The sequence below is a fragment of the Carcharodon carcharias genome, chromosome 1 (genome assembly GCF_017639515.1).
Source record: "Carcharodon carcharias isolate sCarCar2 chromosome 1, sCarCar2.pri, whole genome shotgun sequence".
Lineage (NCBI taxonomy): Eukaryota > Metazoa > Chordata > Chondrichthyes > Lamniformes > Lamnidae > Carcharodon > Carcharodon carcharias.
In genome coordinates, this window is record NC_054467.1 from 104,825,856 (window position 1) to 104,848,176 (window position 22,321).

Below are 22,321 nucleotides of genomic sequence, written 5' to 3' on the forward strand. Positions count from 1 at the left end.
GAGGAGTGTGGACATCTTGGAGGACTGTAGGGCTGGAAGAGGTTGCTCAGAATACTGCTTAAATCTATTATTGTGTCAGAATCCTCAAAATAAACGCACTGTAAATAGTTAGACTACTGAATAAATAAAACAAAATAGCTGCTGGTATGAATTACTAACCTGTCTCTTTGATAACGTGCTCATCTCTTTTAGTCTATGAACACTATTTTCAATTGAACTTGTTTTGCTCCAGATTCTCACTACAGTTATAGTACCTCAAATCCAGTTGTCTGAAAACGAGACCTTTTTTTAAAGAATATCCCATGGAGACAAGTGCATAATTAAAAGTTTGACAATGTAGGCATTCACCAACCCCCCCCCCCCCCCCCCCCCCAATATTTGAACTATTCTTCTAGTTTTAGTTAATTAACCACATCTTCAAAGTAGAAGGCAAAATTCCAAAGGCCTATAGTAGAATGAAGGATAAAATGAATGCTTCCATGCAGTATCACTCGCTTGTTGTTTCCCATGCTCCGAGTGGTTGGAGCGATCCTTGGCTCCTACCCAGCTCGACCTGACCCAAACCTTAATCACCATGTGGTGCTAGTCTCATCATTAGTACCCTACCCTAGCGTAGGTATCGCTGGTGAATTTTAAAGTATTATATGGCAGTTTCCTCTGTTACTGACAGGTAAGCAGCCCCTGTAACCACCCATGGAAACTAATCTTACACGACCTTTAGAATGAAAAGAAGCAGCATAGCAACAGGAGATAGCCAGACTCTAGGGCGAAAAAAGACCCATGAGGGATAAGCGCATAGGAGCAGACATGTTGCAATATGCATGAGGCTGAAGCCAACCATCACCTAACTAGCAGAATAGATAAGGGGGAGCCAGTGGATGTGATTTATTTGGATTTTCAGAAGGCCTTTGATAAGGATGCACACAAGAGGTTAGAAAACAAAATTAGAGTGCATGGGTTTGGGAGTAATATACTGGCATGGATTGAGAATGGGTTAACGGACAGAAAACAAAGAGTAGGAATAAATGGATCATTCTCAGATTGGCAGGCTGAGAATAGTGAGGTACCTCAAGGATCAGTGCTTGGGCCCCAGCTATTCACAATCTTTATCGATGATTTGGATGTGGGAACAAAATATAATATTTCCAAGTTTGCTGATGACACAAACTAGGTGGGAATATGTGTTGTGAGTTTGCGTAGAGGCTTCATGGGGATTGAGGCAGGCTAAGTGAGTGGGCAAGAACATGGCAGATGGAATATAATGTGAAAACATGTAAAGTTATCTACTTTAGTAGGAAAAACAGAAATGCAGAGTATTTTTTAAATGGTGAGAGATTGGAAAGTGTTGATGTCCAAAGGGAACCTGAGTGCCCTTGTTCATGAGTCACTGAAAGCTAGCATGTAGGTGGAGCATGCAAATAGGAAGGCGAATGGTATGTTGGCCTTTATTACAAGCGGATTTGAGTACGGGAATAAAGATGTCTTGCTGTAGAGAGTCTTGGTAAGACTGCACCTGGAGTATTGCAGATAGTTTTTGTCTCCTTATCTAAGAAAGGATATATTTGCCACAGAGGGAATGCAACATAGGTTCACCAGACTGATTCCTGTGATCGTGGGATTATTCTGAGGAGCGATTGAGGAGTCTGGGCTTGTATTCTCCAGAATTTAGAAGAATGAGAGGCAATCTCATTGAAATGTACATAATTCTAACAGGGCTCAACAAGGTAGATGCAGGAAGGAAGTTTCCCCTGGCGGGGGGGTGGGGGGGAAGTCTAGAACCAGGGAACAGTCTCAGAATAAGGGGTAGGCCATTTAGCACTGAGATGAGGAAGAATTTATTCACTCAGGGTGATAAATCTTTTGAATTCTCTATGCCAGAGGGCTGTGGAAGCTCAGTCCTTATGTTGAAGACAGACATTGAAGATTCCGAGACATTAAAGACATTGAGGGATGTGACCACTATGATCTAGAAGGACAAGGGCAACAGACAGATGGGAACACCACCAACTGGAAGTTCCCCTCCAAGTCATTCACCATCCTGACTTGGAAATATATCACCATTCCTTTACTGTCTCTGGGTCAAAATCCTGGAACTCCCTTCCTCATAGCACTGTGGGTGTACCTACACCAAGTGTACTGCAGCCGTTCAAGAAGGCAGCTCACCACCACCTTCTCAAGGACTGTTAGGGATGGGTAATAAATGCTGACCTAGCCAGTGATGCCCACACTCCTTAAATGAATAAAAAAAATACAGGGATCGTAGAGGTAGAAGGTCAGCCATGATCTAATTGAATGGTAGAGCAAGCTCGAGGGACTGAATGGCCTACTCCTGTCCTATGTTCCTTGTCTCCGAAAACTGGCAAGATCCGAAATGTAGCACGGACTTGGTCCCAAGGTTGCTGGTTTTGAGACACACTACCTGTAATGCTTTTCTGAATCTTGTGTTTAACTCTTTCTGTTTTTGAACTTGATGAAACATTGGGACAGCAGTCTGTTGATTACAGAGTGAGACTTGGTTACTTTGCACACTGTATTGTATTGATCACTTTATAATCTATATAACTTAGAGACCAGATGGTTAAGGCATTGTCATTGTCTGGAGCATTTGTATTCGTGGACTGTTGACATTTATAGCCACAAGATGAAATTTTTATTAACTCCTTGCTTCGTGTGAAAGAGGCTTTTGGTCTGTACAGTTGTTTTACTTGTTTTTCTTTTTTCTTACCAGTTATTCCTTTTTAACTTTTACCCATTCACGCAACGTTTCCTTCAACCGCATCAGAGAGGTGAGTCTTTCTCCAGTGCTATTTATTTGTAACAATGCCATTTAAAGTATTTACATGTGATCCTTCCATATTCCCGTTTTAGATGTGACCAAGATTCTTCTGTATGCGGCACAGGCCACTCATCAACTGGTTCCACCAGAGGTATTGATTAAATATCTAAAATGTTTCCTTTTAGATTTTTAGAAAGCGTTTTGTTGCTGTGTTCAATTTTAAATGTTTATATCTATTGCCAAGTGTAGTGCAATCTTTTATCTACAAAGATTTGTGCCAATCTGTATGTTATATTGCCAGGAGCTTGAACTTTGCCTTAAGTGCGTACAGATTTTCTCAGATAGTGAATACACTTGAGCATGTAATAGTTGTCTAGAAGTGATCTAACTTGTGCAGTCACTGCTCCACTTATTTAGCAGCATATTTAGTTTAAAGTTGATGTCCAATGCAGGTTGGTATTCCATTGGCTATTTGGAAATACTGAGGCTATGCTGAAAAGCTGAAGCTACCAGTTCTATCCATTTGTATAATGGAAATTTCAGTTGCTGCGGCCAAACTGAATGGTGGTCATCTGGTATGCCAGTATATTACCAGACATCTGCTGGTTTATCTCCAGACATTAGGAGGGTATTCTCTCAGCCAGGTCATCTATACTACTCTTAAGTGTGCACAGCTATTGAAGAGCGCACGTTAGGTGGATAGTTCGAAAATAAAGGAGTAAGATAGAACCATAGCATCCTACCGCTGTGTCTCCTGCCAATGCAAGATAACAGCAGTGCGTGCATGAATAGATATCTAGTAATGTCACTCTGCTGCGCAAAGCCTATTATCACAATCCCCCGCCTCTCCTCCTCGCCCCCGTCCCTGCCTCTTCTCCTCCTCATCCTCGCCTCTCTCCTCCTCCTCCTCACCCCCATATTGCCTCCTTCTCTTCCTCACCCCCACCCCCACCTCTCCTCCTCACCCCCACCCTGGCCTGTCCACCTCACCCCCATCCCCACCTCTCCTCATCACCTCCTCCTCCCTCCAAGACAAACAGTGTCAAGGGAAAGAATAAAAAGTTCTTCTGCAGACAAGGACTAAAAAGCCGATAAATAAGTTGTAAACAGAGATGAGATCCTTGAGGAGCACGACTGCAGTTTCATTGTTTCCCCCAGGCAGTGGTCCAAGACTGAAATAGACAGAGACGCAGTGGAATACGTAATATGTTCATATCATTAAGTTTAGCATTTTCTCCATGGAGTGCACTGTTTCACCACCCATCACTGTTGGGGCAAATCTGCTCCTAGTGCACATTAAAAGGATGCTGCTGCCCAGCTGTGATGATTTGAGCAGCGCCATGTTTGGTCCTGGCCATTGCATACACCATCACTGTCAATGACATAACTGGGTAAAACAGTTGAGCTGTGCATGCATGGCTTTTGTCGCAAACACAGACTTATCTTACAGTACAGGAGGAGGCTGTTCAGCCCATTGTGCCTGTACTTTGAAAAAAACTATCCAATTTAGTCCCAAACACCAATTTTTTCTCCACTTGCCTATAAATTGGTCCTGTTCAAATAGATGCCCAATTGCCTTTTGAAACTTCCTAGGGAATCTGAATCCACCACCCTTTCAAGTAGTGCTTTCAAGGTCATATCAACTCTCTGGGGGCAGAGTTACACAGACTACAACAATTCCCTGGGGAGAGCCCACGTGGTGTTCTTCAATTATATATCAATGGTGAAGACTACACACGTTGCAGCCCATGGCGCTGTCTGCCCCCAGGCAGTTGAGTTAAGTGATCGTAAGCCATTTGAATTGTTAGGACTGAAACACGTTTTTCTCCCAGGGCTGGAATATGCTTCTTGAAAGGACAGTGAAATCAAATGAATTTTTCCATCTGTGTGAAGAAATCTTTCCTCATTTCCCTCTAGTCCTTTTGCTAATTTAAAAAAAAAAATCTATGGCCTCTGGTTACCAAACCACTAGCCAGAGAAAACCATTTCTCTCTATTTGCTCTATCAAAACCCCTCATATTTTTGAATATCTCCATTTGGTCTCCCTTTAATTTTCTCTGTTCTAAGTAGGTCAATCCCAGCATCTCCAATCTCTCTCCATGACTGAAGTCCCTCATCCCTGGTATGATCCTGGTAAACCTCCTCTGTACCCTATTTATGGCCTTGACATCCTTCTTAAACCATGGCACCTGGCATTGTACACTATACCCGAGCTAAGGCCTACGAATGATTTTAAAGGTTTGGCAAGACTTCCTGCTTTTGTATTCAATGTCCCCATTTAAAAATCCAAATATTACATGCACTTTCTTTAACTACCATATCAACTTGCTCTTCCACCTTCAGTTTGACCTCCTGCCTTCAACTGGTCCTTCTGCTCTTGCACCCCCTTCAAAATAACCATTTAGGTTATACTGCCAATTCATTTGATTACCTCAAAGTGCATCACTTCAAACTTATTTGCATTAAATTGTAGCTGCCATGTGTCTGTCTTTTTTATAAGTCTTTGTCCTCCTTAAGTCTGCTACTATCCTGTTCACTGTTTACTCCATTGTCAAGTTTTGTTTCATTCACAAAGTTTGAAATGTATTCCCTAAACCGACGTTTTGGTCCTTTATTATAAGCATCACAAACAATGGTCCTAATCCCAGACCCTGAGGGGCCTTCTGCATACTTCTCTTCAGTTAGAAAAGCATCCATTCAGTACTATTCACTGCCTCCTATCCCATAGCCAATTACCTACCCAAGTTACCACCTTCTCTTTAAAATCATGTGCTTCTATTTTTCTGACAAGTCTGTTGAGTAATATTTCATCAATTGCCTTTTGAAAGTCCAAATGCAATATCTTCTGCACTCTCAACCCTCTCTATTACTTCATCAAAGTTCTCAAACAGGTTAAACAGATATGATTTATCTTTAATAAATCTGTGCTAGCTGTCCCTTCTTAACCCATACTTCCTTAAGTGAGAATTTTACCCTTGACAGTTGTCTCTAGAGCATGCATATTCTTCTTACTGAAAGATATTTGTTACCAAATCAACAAGTATTGTGAGCATTACTATAATTAAAAATGCTACCATTAATGTATTATTTTGTTTTCCAGATTATCCAAACAATGGTGATGACTATAGCAAACAACTTTGTCACAGACCGGAATTCTGGTGAAGTTATGACAGTCGGGTGTGTATAATATAAATTTGTTAGTCCTTTCTTCACATATGTATATGCATTTAATACATTGAACTTAATTTTTCTAAAGAGCCACTAAATGCTAAAGTAATTGTATTCTCTGTTTATAAATAACCTCCTGATGGCTTAGTGGGTAAATGTGTATCCTGCTGTGAGTCTGAGTTGTACAGATCAAAAAGTCACAAACTCAACCTTTAGTCCTTGTTAGCTGACCTGATCTGAAAGAGCAATTAGAGCATCATGATTAGCCTTAGCTAACCTGAGTTTGGGAGAGGGGCATTCAGTCAGGGCTTCTGCTTCTCATTGCTGCTGTCATGTGGATATTGAGTGAGGTCAGAATGGGCTTAACTATGATACCCTGCAAAATCAAATAGGCTGCCTATGATTGTGGTTTCAGCTCACCCATAGAAAGTAGTTATTTGAATGAAGAACTTCAGGGCAACACTAACAATAATGGGGATTCTCATTTTAACTATCATACAACAAAGGAAAACAGTGATATATTTGCAAATAAAGAATTTATTAGCGTACAGCAGCAGAAATAATGGACAGCTAAGTCAATAAATACGGAAACATTCAGAATCTTCAAGATTGACAAAGATCTAATGACTTTGCAGCGCCACTATGCTGCAGGGATCCTAGTTTGAAAACCTACAGATTAGTGGACTAGCATCTTAAAACAAATCTATTCACAAAACAGGATTAATACTATCAAAGAAGTAAGTGCGCGATGTCCCCTTGCCATCACAGAAGAGCTGCTCCAGGATCTTGCTCAATACAAGACGCACAAAGACAAAAGTGAGTAGTCAGATTTAATGGCAACACCATTTTAAAATAATGTTAAATTATCAGTAACAGTAGTAAACAGTGTGTGTTTATTGAGCATTATTTCTCTTTTTGAATGTTTATTTATGAAGAAAATATGTTGAGTGTTCTGTTCAAATCTCCACTTTTAATTGAATTGGGCACAGAAATATTTCCAGAGAGGTTTTGCAGAAAATGTATATTCCATAACTAGATCCAAGATTTATCTGTTGTGTGATGATACAAACTCTAACATGGACAGCGTTTAGCTATATGAACATGCCAACTGATTTCAAAAAGGATTTATTTTTGATTTGCAATGAAGGACAGAAATGTGTTTCAATGGAACATTGAATCATTCTTGCTACTGTAGGATTGAATTTTCCTTTTTTTTCCCAAAGTTGAGGGAGGGCCATGCTGAATATTGGAATATTTTCCACTTCCAATGCCCATTGTCAGCATCAAATGGTACCAGATTAATTCCTGGGCAGGACACAGAGTAAAGAGCTCCCTGCTGTTTCCAATGTTGTTCCCTAGAGGAGCACCTTTACTGTACCAGTGTGAGATTTTGCCATTTCCTATATTAACTTGTTTGAGCGATGTTGCCAATTTGTGACAAATTTAGGGCAGTGTGTTTTTATCATTGGCCACTGGAACAGGGTTGAAACTGCCCAAGCTTGTTTCATGTAGAGTCCTTAAAAACAACAGATGGGGACACATTTATCCCATTGGTCTGCGGTAGATTTGAACCCAGGACTCCAAAAAGTCAAATCCAGTTGTGATCAAAGATCGCTCTTGAGCGGAAACGGTATTTGTTTTTTTTCTCCCTCCATAATTGGGGACCTATTAACAAAATCTAGGAGTGACATCTTTTAAATGTGTGATTTCCGATAATACAATTTTGGTCAAAAATTATGGATGTTCCTGTTTTGTGTTGTGTAATACAACCTTTTTGTCAATTTCTGCATGCACTCTGTATATTGGTAGTGTATGTCTCTTATGTCTCCTGAATGTATGAGGTGTGTGATTATGGAGATGTTGTGCATGAGCTTTCTTTTTTACTTCTCGTTTAACAACGAGCCTCGCATCAAAACCCAAAGTACTTTATACTGCAGAATTCAATTTTTCGATAAAATTTTGGCTCAGATTTTGTGGTCAGCAGCACATTGGCGTCACTTGCTGCTGACATTGAATAAATCTACACAAAAACCAACCGCAATCTCCATGACAAGAATTTCTTTTGGCTTAAGGGAGAATTCACACCTGGTGTCAGCTGCATTGAGGCTTAGCAGTGCTGTGTAGTGTGGATGAAAACAGCAAAGAGATGTGGACATGGCTTAAAGTCATTGCATCACAAAAACTGTACATACTCTTTAGAGTTTAGAAGAATGAGAGATGTTCTTATTAAAATTCTGACAGGGCTTGACATGGTGGATGCTGAGAGGATGTTTCCCTTCATGAGGAGAAGTCTAGAACTAGGTTTCAAAATAAGGGGTGTCTCATTTAAGACAGAGGTGAGGAATTTCTTCTCTCAGAGGACCGCTAGTCTTTGGAATTCTCTTCCCCAACAAATGGAAGCTGGGTCATTGAATATGTTCAAGGCCGAGTTAAACAGATTATTGATCCACTTGGCAGTGAAGAGTTACGGGGGATAAGCAGGAAAGTGGAGTTGAGGCCACAATCAGATAATCCATGATCATATTGAGTGGCAGAGCAGGCTTGAAGGGCTGAATGGCCTAAACCTGCTCGTGTTCCTTATGTTCTGTATAAAGTAGGCTGCTCCAGGGAAAAGGCATTGAAAATCAGATGGACTAGACATGATTAATTTTATCAAATTAAAAATGTAAACATTTGTTCAAAATTTAAAATGTACAAGTTTTAGAAAGTACATTAATTTCAATCAAATCATTTTAGAGTGATGTCTAAAAAGCGTGATAAACCATGCTAAAAGTCAAATATATGTGTGTATGATATATAGCAGACTTTTAAAAATGTTTCATGTTAAAAAAAATCAATCCATTTTAATTTTTAAAAGATCATTTCTGATGTGGACCTCCTTATTAAATGTTTGTGAATTGAGTGGTGGCCCCTTTTTGCCTGGATGTACAGGCATTACATTTTAAAATGTAACTATTGGACAGTGAGCCCAAATTTCATTTTTGTTGTGTTGAAATAGTGAAGTCTCAGACGTAGGGTTAGTTGAGCCACCACAACTTTTGGATTTGCACTCTCCGCCATTCAAAAGCAATAAATGCTGAATGCACTGTCATTACTGGCACTGCAATATCCAGCCCATCATATTACTCTGTAAAATAGTTTTATGTGGTGGGCAGAGTTTAATTTATATTGGCCCAGATTTTGCTCTGATGGCAAAAGACTGGCTTTCGTTGTTCACTGGGCATAACACTGGGGAGGCAGTGGCATAGTGATATTGTCACTGGACTGCTATTCCAGAGACCCAGGATAATGTTCTGGGGAGATGGTGAAATTTGAATTCAATAAAAATCTGGAGTTAGAAGTCTCATGATAACCACAAAACCGTTGCCAATTGTTGCGATTGGAACTGTAATTAATGTAATTGGTTCACTAATGTCTTTAGGAAAGGAAATCTGCTGTCCTTACCTGGTCTACATGACTCCAGACCTACAGCAATGTGGTTGATTCTTAAATGCTCTGAACAAAAGCAATTAGGGATGGGCAATTGAAGAAGGTACACCTGCAACTACCACATAGGCTAGTTGAAGAGGAGAAGTTACACTCTCCGATCTCACAGAGACTCAGGCTTTCTTTAACCAGTTTTCTTCAAGCATATGCAAGGGAGCCGCAATCATTCCTAAAAATGAAGACCCAGCTCCCAGATTGATTGCATTTCATTACTTTTGTACTTTTTATCATGATACATTTGAGTATATTTGAATACATCCATTCGGTAACTGACACACCAGTCCCATACTAACTCTATCCTATTGAGTACATAAACATGTGATTTTGCTAACCAATTATTCTAAAGGATGTATACATAATTATATTATCCAATCAAAATTAAAACACGTACGTAAAGACCTTGGTTCCCACAACTCAAGACTGTTTGTGTTTCATAAAGCCCCTTCTTTGTTCATTGTTCGTCTTCCTATATCTAAGCTAAAACCATCTGCCCCTTCCCTATGTGAGAGGGGGGTACACTTAATCTAATTTATGTCCTACTTTTGTCTCCAGTCTGGCTCTCAAGGCTATGCAATGTTCATCTGGTAATCTTCAGTTCTTAATAGGTTTAGCAGCCATGTCTGCCTGGAGATTTTAAGGGTTTTTCAGTAACTTCTTACTGTATTCTCTTTTAGCTTTTTTAATTTCTCCCTAACAGCAATAAATGCTGGCCTAGCCAGTGATGTCCACATCCCATGGTAGGGAAAAAAAATAACAGTTGCTCACAGACTTTAGCGGAGCTTTCTACTAATCTGGGGTCTGTTTCAATACAGTGCATTTTGCAGGGGATCTGTGGCATCTATGAACGGGGCAAACAGGGCACAATTAGATTGAAAAATCCTCCCTAAGCTACAATGAGGCTAAACCAGTAAATAAATAGAAAATATTAATTAGATTTAAATCATCCACAGGAAGCTAAATAAATATTCAGAACTAAAAAATTAATGGAGAGCGATGAAGAGACAGAAAAACTGTATTTTTACATATATGAAATAGGAGCAGAAGTAGGCTATTCCGCCTCTCGAGCCTGCTCTGCCATTCAATAAGAACATGGCTGGCCTGTTTGTGTGTCGTGTTCTACATTCCCATGTACCCCCTTATAACTTTTAAATTTTAATTATTTTTCAAATCTCCAACACTAATTTTCTTCTGAGGGAATGAGACCCCACATTTACATTTAAAAAATTGTTTTTCGGAGCCACAGAGTTTGTTCATCAGTACTTATTGCATATTACACCATTTGAAAAAACTCACTCTTGAATGCACTAGCTCTAACCTTTTCAGCCATTTTTAGTGTTGAACCTGTGAGTAATTACCCCAAACTCAGGCCATTAATAATGTCACTCCCGAGTCTGTAGATGAGGTCTGCAACAGCACACCCTGTGGAGGAGCAGGATATCTCTGACAGCAACTTCTGGCTTTCACATTTAACTGTGCATGTGCAAAAGCCAGAAATTAAGTCTAGTTTTATCCTGTAATAAGGGATAGTGCTGATAGCCTCATCGTTATTATTATAGCAATATCCAGGCCATTCTGATTGAGGCTGGAATAAGGTATTTGTATCTATAGGCTTGTTTAAAAATTGGCAAAATATTTTTTGCTGTAACTTAAAATAAGACTTACATTCGCTCCAAATAGATTCAGCTGATGTATTGGCAGATTTTCAGTAATATGTTTTATTTAAGGGCCGTAGGTCTACGATGTGGCATTTAATAGGCTGATCAATTCAAGCTGCTTGATTTATGAACTCAATTGAAACAGCTGGTAGCATAAACCATGACCTTTTAATTTCACCCTGATCTAAATTGAACACAGTTTCTACAGTGGTGTTGGATGGGCACAATTTTGGAGACCTTTTTAGAGGATTTCTGAACAACATTCCATTGATTGAATTCAGACTTTGGTCAAGGATGGCAACAGGTTGGCATCATACATTGGATGCCTTTTTAATGGCTATTAGTTTTGATGTTCTTGGATCATCTCTCACCTGTAATTGTGTGTTAGAGTTGGCCTGCACTATGCTATGGTTAATGCAATAACTACATGAGGAATGGGCTACCCAGCAATCCCTGTTAGAAGTCCACATGTGTGAGTACAGTATCAGTTTAGCAACAAAGGAACAGGAGTAGGTCATTCAACCCATTGAGCCTGCTGTGCCATTCATTTGGATCATAGCTGTTCATCTAGCTCAGAACACCACTTTCCTGTACTATCCCATAATCCCCTAGTGCCATTAGTCTCCAGAAATCTGTCGATTTCTGTTTTGAACATGCTCAATGATTGTGCTTCACCACCCTCTGAGTGAAGAAATTCTTCTTCATCTCCTCCCATATCCTGAGAATATGTCCCCTGGTTTTAGACTCACCAGCCTTATCTACATCCACCCCGTCATGCCCTGTAAGATTTTGTAAGTTTCAGTGAGGTCACCTCTCATTCTTCGAGACTCCAGGGAATGCAGACCCAGTCTCCACAATCTCTCCTCATGACAATCCCGCCACCCCAGGGATTATTCTGGTGAACCTCCATTGCGCTCCTTCTATGGCAAGTGTATCCTTCCTTAGATATAGGGGACCAAAACTGCACAGAATAATACTCGATTGGCCATGTCTCTGGTGTTCTGAGTAGTTAAAACTTTCCAACTCTTTCTTTCTTGACTCTTTAAATGGGATGAGGAGTTGGCCATTCAGTCCTTTGAGCCTTTTAAATCCTTCAGTTGGATCATGACTGATCTATACCACAAATCCATTTAACTGACTTGTTCTATATCTTTTGATACCCTCAATACCAAAAATGTATTGTCCTCAATCATGAAAATTTAAATTGTCCACTCCCCTTTCTTTCAGAAGGTGCTTCCTGATTTCCTCCCTGAACAGCCTTGCTCTAATTTTAAAGGGCAAGAGCTTTAAATTATGGAATGTACAATTCTGCTAAGTTAGAACTTTGTCCTTTTCAGGCAAGAAAGTATAGTGGTCATTATGTTGAAAGGTTCAGGTCGGTTTTATCATTGCTGAACCAGGGTATTCTTAAATTGCTGGTCATGTTTGGCTTCAGAGGAAGAGAAGCAGCAGCATTTTAAGATTGTTTGCACCCATAACAATGTGTGAGTTCAGTGTGTGCTAACCTATTGCTTTTAATGTGTTATTAGCAAATTTTCAATGGCATAGCTGACAGTAGGTCAGAACTTATGCGACCTGGCTCATATAAATTGGTAATTTATTGGTTGCTAAAACGGTTAACTAAGAGTCCCCTGTTAAGTAAACACTTGGGTGGGTTCCTGGAAATGTTATCCAAGCGACTGCCGACATCCTGGGCTCGATTTTTGTTTTGGGGTTGGGACCCCAACATCAGGATCAAATCAGGGTCCCAACCCTGCTTAATGTCAGAAATAGTCACCCGACACGATATTCAAAGGAACTGCCAATTAGTGGCCAAAGGTCGTGCTCACCATCCAATTAATGATGGCAGGTGGGCTCTGGGAGCAAGAAGGTCAGTAGGTGGCTGTCTAGCGCTGAAGGTGCTGCAGTCTCCTGATGCAGTTAAGGGAGAGAGAGAGGGCACCTCAAGATGGAGGTGTCCTCTCAGCCCTTTGTACAAACTTTTAAAAAAGAAATGGCTATAGCTGTCAGACCACCATGGTGGAGGGAGAGTGCCTTGATACGGCAGCAGCTAACTGTCACCATACCTGACCTGCCTCCTTAAAAATGGCCCGGAGGTGGGAAGCTGCTGGCAATCTGGTGCTGAAAAGTTCCTAGCCCACCTGCCTTCATTCATGCCTCTGGCAGGCTTCCAAAATCCTGCCCCTGGCCCAGCTATTTCTTGTTTCTGGAGCGTTCCTTTTTTTATACTTGTTGATGGAAATTGTGCTAACCAAGGTGAGGATTGCGAGTGCTGGAGAAGGAAACACTTCATTTCAGATAGCAAGTCATCAGCAGATGCTTCCAGATCTGGTATTGCACAACCCATACCGATCTTACAACAGGATAATCTAATTTCCTCCATATTCCATATCTCCATCCTTTTTCTTTAGTGTTTTTCAGTTGCTTGTCAACAGAGCACCTTGCTTCCTCTACTGCTGAGACAGTGGGGAAAGGATGGGGCAAATCTTTATTGGAGATCAGCTATCTGGGATCAGATAGCGAAGGTGCATTCTTTGTGAAGTTTTGCTTGATTACTTTTGGGAATGTGGGTACTTATGAAGAATTTGCTGCTGGGACTAAGTGAATGTGGTAGGGTCCATAATCAAGTAGACTCTACATGTGGATATGATAGGATGAGTTTTTTTTTAGGCCATGCATTCTTAAGTTCTTTTCTTTCCCCTAGATGTAATGATGTCTGCCAGATCCTTGATTCAGCTTTTTAGAACAATGAACCCTCAGATGTTGCACAAGAAAGACAGGGTAAGAATTTTGACAGCAGACATGAAAACTTTGAAGAGGATACAGAAAAGATTTACTGGAATCGTTCCAGGAATGAGAAATTACAGTTACCTGAATAGACTGGAAAAGCTGGGGTTGTTCTTCCTAGAACAGAAGACTAAGTGGAGATTTGATAGAGATGTCCAAAGTCTTGAAGGGTTTGAATAGGGGATAAAGAGAAACTGTTTCCAGTGGCTGAAGGGTCAATAACCGAAGGACACAGATTTAAGATGACTGGCAAAAGAAGTAGAGCGATATCAGGAAAAACATTATTATGCATTTTTTTGAATGGATAGGATTTGGTATGTACTGCCAGATTCAATAAAAGTTTTCTAAAAGGAATTGGAGAAATACTTGAAGGAGCAAAAAAAAATGCAGAATTAACAACAACTATTTATATAGCACCTTTAATGTAATAAAATGCCCCAAGATGCTTCATAGTGGCATTAAAAGCAAAATAAGACACTAAGCCACAAAAGGAGATATTAGAGCAAATATCCAAAAACTTGGTTCAAAGAGATGCATTTTAAAAAGTGTCTTAATGGTGGAAAGTGAGGTAGAGAGGTGGGAAGTTTTAGGAAGGGAGTTCCAGAGATTAGGGCCCTGGGCCACTGAAGACATAGTTGCCAATGGCAGAGTGATTAAAATCAGGGATGCTTAAGAAGCCGGAATTAGAGAAGTGCTGATAGCTCTGAGGATTGGGGAGCTGGAGTAGATTATAGAGATAGGGAGGGGCCAAACCATGGAGAGATTTGGAAACATAGATGAGAATTTTTAAATCAAAGGATGGTTTAATGAGTAGCCAGTGTGGGTCATTGAGCATGGGTGATGGGTGAACAGCATTTAGTCTGAGTTATGACATGGATAGCAGAGTCTTAGATGACCTCAAGTTTACAGAGGGTAGAATGTCAGAGGCTGGCTAGTAGACCATTGGAATAGTCGAAGGTAACAAAGGCATGGATGAGGGTTTTGGCACCAGACAAGCTGAGGCAGCAGTGGAAATGGGTAATAATTCAGAGGTGGAAATAGCATGGATATGAGGTTGAAATCTCATCTCAGGATCAAATATGACACAAGGTTGTGAACAGTCTGTTTCGGCCTTAAACAGTTACCAGCTCAGTGGGTGAGGACATGTGTCAAGACTTACCCTCTCTTTAAAGAAGTTCAATATATATTTGACCAGCCAATGAAATGAAAGATTAATATCACACATGAATACGCCGCACCATTATGACACCAGGGAGAGGGATGGAGTTGGTGATGCAGGAGCGGAGTTTGTTGTGGAGACTGAAGACAATGGCCTCAGTCTTCCCAATATTTAACGAAGGAAATTTCTCATCTAGTACAGGATATCTGACAATTTACAGACACTGCAGGGGTCGAGAGAGAGGTGGCGGTATGGAGTGGGATTAACTAGATAGCTCTTCGAAAAAGCTGGCACAGATTCTATAGGCCAAATAGCCGCCTCCTGTGCTGAGCAATTCTTGTAGTGCGTGTAATGTGTGGAGAAGTTCTCTCAGACTGAGTCATAAATTACATTATAGTTGTGAACTTAACGTTTTGCTGCAGGCTGACTTTGAAGCCAACTAATATTGCTAACTTAGATCACTATTTTCTTCAGTTCGCAGCCAGGTAACCAGTGTTAGCTTCCTGGCCAATCCAGGACCAATTTAAGCACCAGTGTTCTGGAATAGGAGTCTGCTCCATTTCAACAAGCGAGTGGGAGTACATTATAATTGAGGTGGCCTAGTGAGGCATTTTCCCTCTAAGGCACTTAAACCAACTGTTGCCATTATAACAGGGCACCCAGATCATGATTTAAGGTGCTCTGACCTCTTGCAAGATGTGATGCGTCCTTTATTTAAAAAAAAAACTTGCCTGTTCCATGTATCTACAAGGGAACAATGTCTCAGATGAGGAAAGGGAAGAAACTGTGGAGCAGAGAATGCAAGCTGTACTGGACAACAAAGCTGGGATATAGGTAAAGAGCAAAGACACTAAAGGGCATATTTTACAAAGAATTAATGTTGACATTTATTAGATAGTACTGTGGCATAAGGAAAAATTGTTTGAAATTGTTATCAAGCTGGACATGTATATTTGTGATAGGGTAAACCTACAGAAGCCTCAAAGGAAGCCAGATGTCATGAATATGGTGAACTGGATTCCAAAGATTACATCCCAGGAGCAGAAGTGCTGGAAGAGGAGGGTGAAGAGGATGATGGTAAGTCTCTGCTATGTCCCCTAGCATTTGTCTGGTAGTGCTAATTGACACTATCTCTAACTAGTTCAGGATGTGAAGCTGTCTGGTCATCAATGTCTCAGTAGCTTTCAGTGAATTTGTATACAAAGTGTACAATTGAAGATAAGCTTGCTTAGTCTGTTTCATTTTCCCTTGGAAATTACATCATGCAATGATAAGGATCAAAATGCTTAAATGGCATTAACAACAACTTTAATTATATAGCACCTTTTAATGTAGAGAAAAGTCCAAAGGCATTTCACAGAGGAATGATTAGATAAACATTGGATGTTGAACCATAGAAGGAAACTTGGAGGGGTTTGGACAAAGGGGTGGGATTTAAGGAGGGTCATAAATGAGAGGAACTTAGGGAGATAGAAGGGAGAGAATGTAGCTGAGGAAGAGGAAAGGACCAAGAGCATATCATTGTTTGGGGGCGGGGGGGGAAGGGGGGGTAGACAAGCCATTGCTGGAGATGTGCTAGCTGTGATTGGATAGGTAAGTGTGGCACCTCGTGAGGGGCCTCTCATTCAGCTGGACAACAGGAGGAGGACAGTTTGATCTATTGTGTCAGAGGCTATACAAAGATTGAAGACAGAGGCCAGATGGGATGTTTGATTACCGATTGTCATTTCGATTAAGGCTGTTTCAGTATTGTGGCAGAGATGGAATCTGATTTGTGAGATTTAAGCATGGAGTTCAGAAACCAGGCTTGGATTTCTGAGGCAAAATGTTCGAGGGCCTTGGAGAGGAAAGGTAGGTTGTAGGTGGGGTGGCAGTTTGCAAGGAAAGAGGGGTTGAGAATGGGATTTTTTTGAGAAGGTGGTATGACAATGGTTTTGAAAAGGAAAGGGACAGTACCTGCAGAGAGAGAACCATTACAATGTTAAATATCATGCGATAAGGAAAGTTGAGTGGTTAGTAGTTGAATGGGAATGAGGCTAAATGAGCAGTAGGTGGAACTCATGGACAAAGTGAGCTCTGAGAATGGAGCTAAGGGAGAAACTAACTTCAGGTTCAGGGCTAGAGCAGGAGAGAAGCTGGGGAGAAACTTGACTTGGTGAGCTAGGAGAAGGAGAGGCAGCTGAACAAATTGTTTCTACCTTGGTGATATGAGCTTCTCCCATTTAGTGTTGGAGATGATAGTGGAAGAGACAGGGAGAAGGGTTCAGGACTCACTGATAGTGGAGAAGATAACAGTAGAACAGGAGTAGACCATTTGGCCCCTTGAGCCTGTTCCACCATTCAATGAGATCATGGCTGATCTATGACCTATACTTCCCTTATCCATTTCCCCATATTAAGGTATAATAGGCAAACAAAAATCTACCAGCTTCAGATTTAATCTTTACAAAGGATCTAGCATCAATTGCAATTTGTGGAAGAGAGTTTCAAACTTACACCACCCTTTGTGTGTAGAAGTGCATCCTAATTTCACTCCCACAAGGTCTGGCTCTAATTTTTAGACTATGAGAAGTCTAAGGCTACAGGGTAATCAGTGAATTTCTGGAAAAAAGTTAATGGTTACCTTTGTTCTCCAGAATAATCCTGAGGCTGTCTGTGGTTTTTGCTTGGGAGGGTGGGGGTGGTGGGGAGGAGAATAATGCTTGAAGCAGTCCAGCTATATCCGATCATGGATGGTGAAAACAGTTCTGAGCACACTCCGATACCTCCCTTGGATTTGAATGGGTAAATATGTTGGCTGTGCCAAGCTGAACAACCAGGATGGACGTAAAGGTTTTACTGAGGACTGGTGGAAGTGAGTGAATGGTTAAAAGGATTGACATCTGCAGAAATATCATGGTGAATGAGCAGCCGCATCTGTAGCTCGGAAGTGTAATTGTACGTGACTTGAGGAAGAGGTTTTTTTTCTTGAGGAAGAGGATAGATACAGATTGAGTGGAAGTAGGGGAATGTGGCTTGTGAGTGATACAAGGCATTCCAGTCACTGAAAGTGCATAATAAAAACCCAGAACAAGCAGGGCTGGGAGATGGGCAATGCAAGTTAAAACAAATGCACCTACCACTGAACACATGGAATTTTAAATAGCGGAGGTGAGAAGATTGGTGGGGAAAGATCGAAGGATATCAGGGATAAAATTGGAAAGGAGAGGAGCTCATTTGGGAGATGCCAGCCTGGAAGCTATCTTTATCAAGTTAACCTCAAATGTTTGCTCCTTATTAATGAGAAACATTTCACTTAGAAAGCTGGCATTGTTGCAGTATAATTTCTGATTAATGTTGTGACTTTTGAAAATGAGGATGTTTTCCTATTGTGTCTCAGCTCCCAGGGAAATAGTTGAAGGGTCAGTCATGAGGGGACATAAGTTCAAGGTGAGGGGCAGGAGGTTTAGGGGGGATGTGAGAAAAAACTTTTTACCCAGAGGGTGGTGACGGTCTGGAATGCGCTGCCTGGGAGGGTGGTGGAGGCGGGTTGCCTCACACCCTTTAAAAAGTACCTGGATGAGCACTTGGCATGCCATAACATTCAAGGCTATGGGCCAAGTGCTGGGAAATGGGATTAGGTAGGTAGGTCAGGTGTTTCTCACGTGTCGGTGCAGACTCGATGGGCCAAAGGGCCTCTTCTGCACCGTGTGATTCTGTGAAATGCGTTGATTAACTGCGCAGTGGGTTGTTAAATGCCTTATCTTGGCTGTTATTCTGAAGTAAGATGACCAGTTTTACCTAAGTGTTTTAGATTCCAGCAGTCGAAGCTCTACCAACTAGAAATAGAGTCAACTTTCCATTGGAACAAGAACCTAAGAGTTAGGAGCAGGAGAAGGAAATGTGGCCCCTCGGGCTCCTCTGTCATTCAATAACATTGTGGATGATCTTCGACCTCAGTTCCACTTTCCCACCCCAATTTCACTTATTTCGCTTAGAATTCAAAAATCAATTATTCCCAGCCTCAATGCCTGAGCATCCACAGCCATCTGACATAGAGAATTCCAAAGCTTCACAACCCTCTGAGTGAAGAAATTTATCCTTAGTTCAGTCCTAAATGGTCTACCCATTATGCTGAGAATATGGACGGAATCTTCTTCCCGTCTTTGAAGTTTTTTTTGCCATCGGGGAAAATGGTGGCAGCTGCCTGAATAATTTTGAGATCTTCCTGAAGGCAGCCAGTTAAGAAGCTGTCTCTAGGAGCACAATACTTAGGTCCAGGGAACCAGCAGGATCAATGGGAGGATCTGTAGCAATGTCCTGCTAGTAGCCCCACCAGGAGAGTTGGGCATTGTAAGGCAAGACTCCACAAGGGCGTCTCAAGCTGGAGATGCCCTCTGAAGAATTACATACTTTTAAAAATCAGTAGGACCACAGCTGTCAGGCCATCATTGTAACTCTTTCGAGTACAAACATGTTTCCATCTGTTCCTATTCAGATGAAGTTACATTGTTTCATAGTTTGCCATTGTGAGATTTGAACTCTTGATATTTTTGTGATTACAGGGTAACTCTTTCGAGTACAAACCCATGTCCATCTGTTTCAGATGAAGTTACATTGTTTCATAGTTTGCCATTGTGAGATTTGAACTCTTGATCTTGGGGTTACAAGCCCAGTACCATAACCACTTGGCTATTTAGGCCAAGCCCAGGCCATCATTGTAGAGGAGAAAATCCTGGAAGTGCCACTATTTGCCTTAAGTGGGGTCCATAATTGCTTATAATTAGCTACTTGCTGCTGGCTGGGTAGCTCTAGCCGATATCACCCCAAATATGGCAAGATCACTTGGGTGTCGGACAGTGTTGGGTAGAAGTCTCAACCACTCATTTTAAAGTTTTCTCCTGGTCCTTTCTCCATGGTGCCGGGAAGACCTCATAGCTCTAGACTCTCCAGCCAAGGAATACGGTCTCGACATCTGCTTTGCCGACCCTTCTCGGAATCTTTTACATTTGAATGAGATCACCTCTCATTTTTCTAGACTACAGAGAATTTAGGCCCATTATACACGATCTTTCCTCATAGTGAACCTGCATTGCATCCTTTTAAGACAAATTAAGAGCGGGAGTGGGCAGGTTCCTGATCAGCGCCCCTAGTTGGGGGCGCGTCGCCATTTTACGTGGGCAGGCCAATTAAGGCCCGCCCAGCGTGACATCAGCCAGGAATTGTGCGGGCGGGGGGATTCCCTCAGCCGGGAGTGCTCTCTTTCGCACATGCACGTGAAAGAGCGCACCTATCTCCCTGAGTCTAAGTGCTGCCTCAGGGAGATCGGCTCCGTTTTGAAACTTTTTAAGAAAGGAGTTTAAAAATTTTCCCTGCCACGTCCCTTCATGTGACACTGTCACACGATTTGGGACATGTTTATAACTTGTATTGCAACCTTTCATTAAAATTTAAAAACCTCATGAAGCCTCAACCTGTCAGTGGATGAGGTTTCATGATTTTTCACAAGCTCGCCTGGGCTCCCGGTCTGCCCGCTAACCTTAAGGTTGGACGGGCAGGTCCGTTTAATGAATTGGTTTCTTAATAGGCCGACCCGAAAATGTAAATGACACGGGGTGACATCGGGAGTTCCACCCGACGTCACCCCGCGTCATTTTATGCATCGGCGTGTGGCTCCCACCCCCCCGCTCGCCAACGGAAAAATTCTGCCCCAGGTGTGGTCTTACCAAAGTCCTGTACAATTGTAGCAAGATTTCCTTACTCTAGCCCTCCAACCCCCTTGCAATGAAGGAGGTCATACCATTTGCCTTCCTAATTGCATGCTGTACATGCATGTTAACTTACTGCATTTATTGTGTATTTAAATCCCCCTGGTCGCCAACATTTATTATTTTCTCACCATTTCAAAAAATGTTCTGTTTGTTATTTTATTCCTACCATTCTTCCCATATTCTACATTATACTCTCTTTGCCACTTTCTTACCCACTCACTTAACCAACCTATATCTCTTTGTAGGTTCCTTGGGCTGGATTTTGCCACGGAAGAGTGTTTGGAGATGGCTTGGTGGCAATTTCAGGCTCCAGGTTGGCATGCTGGTCTTCCACTATGTTTCCGTCTCTGGCCTTTTTACAGGGAGCTGGGGGTTTGGCACTACCTGCCTGCCATTGGCAGACATCCAGGCCAGTTGAGGGAAATCTTCACACACCATCTAGATTTTTTTCTAGGTTGCGGATGGCCTTCCCCATCCAACACCCCGCAACTGCCCCCCCCACCACCCACACACACACATATACACACACCCCTACCCAGTGAGGTGGCTGCAGCCCATAACTGGAAAGCTGGCAACCTGCTGGCATCCTGTAACAAATCCAGCAAGGATCTGCTGGGCTGCAAGGGTTACAGCTGTGGCCACAGACCATCCTGTGGAGAGGTTCCACTTCCGCAATGATGGACTGGCTGCTGTGCCCACAGTTTATTTTCTTGAATGTTCAATTCTTAAGAGGGTGCTCCATTTTCCCTGACTTGTCTCAAGAGCACCTAGCTCTCCAGGTGGGGCTGCTGAAGCTTCAGAGCTGCCGACCCTCTAATTGGGCCTGCAGCATCAGAAGTCCGCCCACAGTCCTTAATTGGATGGCAAGCTTAGAGGAGGCCTATTAGGAGACCGTCTCCTGGAAGATCACTCAGCCAGCCTCACTGTTGACATGTTGGCTTGGGACCCACATTTGTTCCCAGTGTTGGGGTCCCGAAGCCCATGGGCAAATCTAGCTCTTTGTGTCCTCCCAACACCTTACTTTTCTGTCTAGCAATTTATCGTCAGTAAACTTGGATGTATTACACTCAGTTCCTTTATCAAGTTAGGCATCCCACTAGTAATAGCCTGCCAGCCTGAAAATGACTAGTTTATTTCTATTCTCTATTTTCTGTACTTCAACCAATCCTCTTTCCGTGGTTCAACCCCATGAATCTTTAACCTGTGCCTAAACCCTTTGTGTGGCACTTTATCGGAAGCCTTTTGAAAATCCAAATACACTACATCCAAATATACTTGCTAGTTACATCCTCAAAAAATTCCTAGTGGATACCACATCCTTCATAATGGATTCCAGAATTTTACAGGCAACTGATGTCAGGCTAACTGACCAAAAGTTTCCTGTTTTCTCTCTCCCTCCTTCCTTGAATAGTGGTATTAAATTTGCCATTTTTCAATCCATTGAGACTGCCCCAGAATCTAGGGAAATTTGAAAGATCTCAACCTGCGCATCCACGATCTTTGCAGCTACCTTTTTGAGAACCTTAGAGTACAGGACATC

General features: G+C 41.8%; 1 protein-coding gene across 2 annotated transcripts in view; it reads left to right on the forward strand.

Annotated features, from left to right (window-relative positions):
• sdad1 (SDA1 domain containing 1) overlaps positions 1-22,321 on the forward strand; it is an 87,015-nt gene that overhangs the window by 53,294 nt on the left and 11,400 nt on the right. For both annotated transcript variants that reach the window (XM_041198687.1, XM_041198695.1), the window contains exons 11-16: positions 2,729-2,786; positions 2,869-2,927; positions 5,877-5,953; positions 6,663-6,760; positions 13,790-13,866; positions 15,994-16,108. In XM_041198687.1, coding sequence (XP_041054621.1) covers positions 2,729-2,786; positions 2,869-2,927; positions 5,877-5,953; positions 6,663-6,760; positions 13,790-13,866; positions 15,994-16,108 — 484 coding nt within the window. The remainder of the gene's footprint in view (positions 1-2,728; positions 2,787-2,868; positions 2,928-5,876; positions 5,954-6,662; positions 6,761-13,789; positions 13,867-15,993; positions 16,109-22,321) is intronic.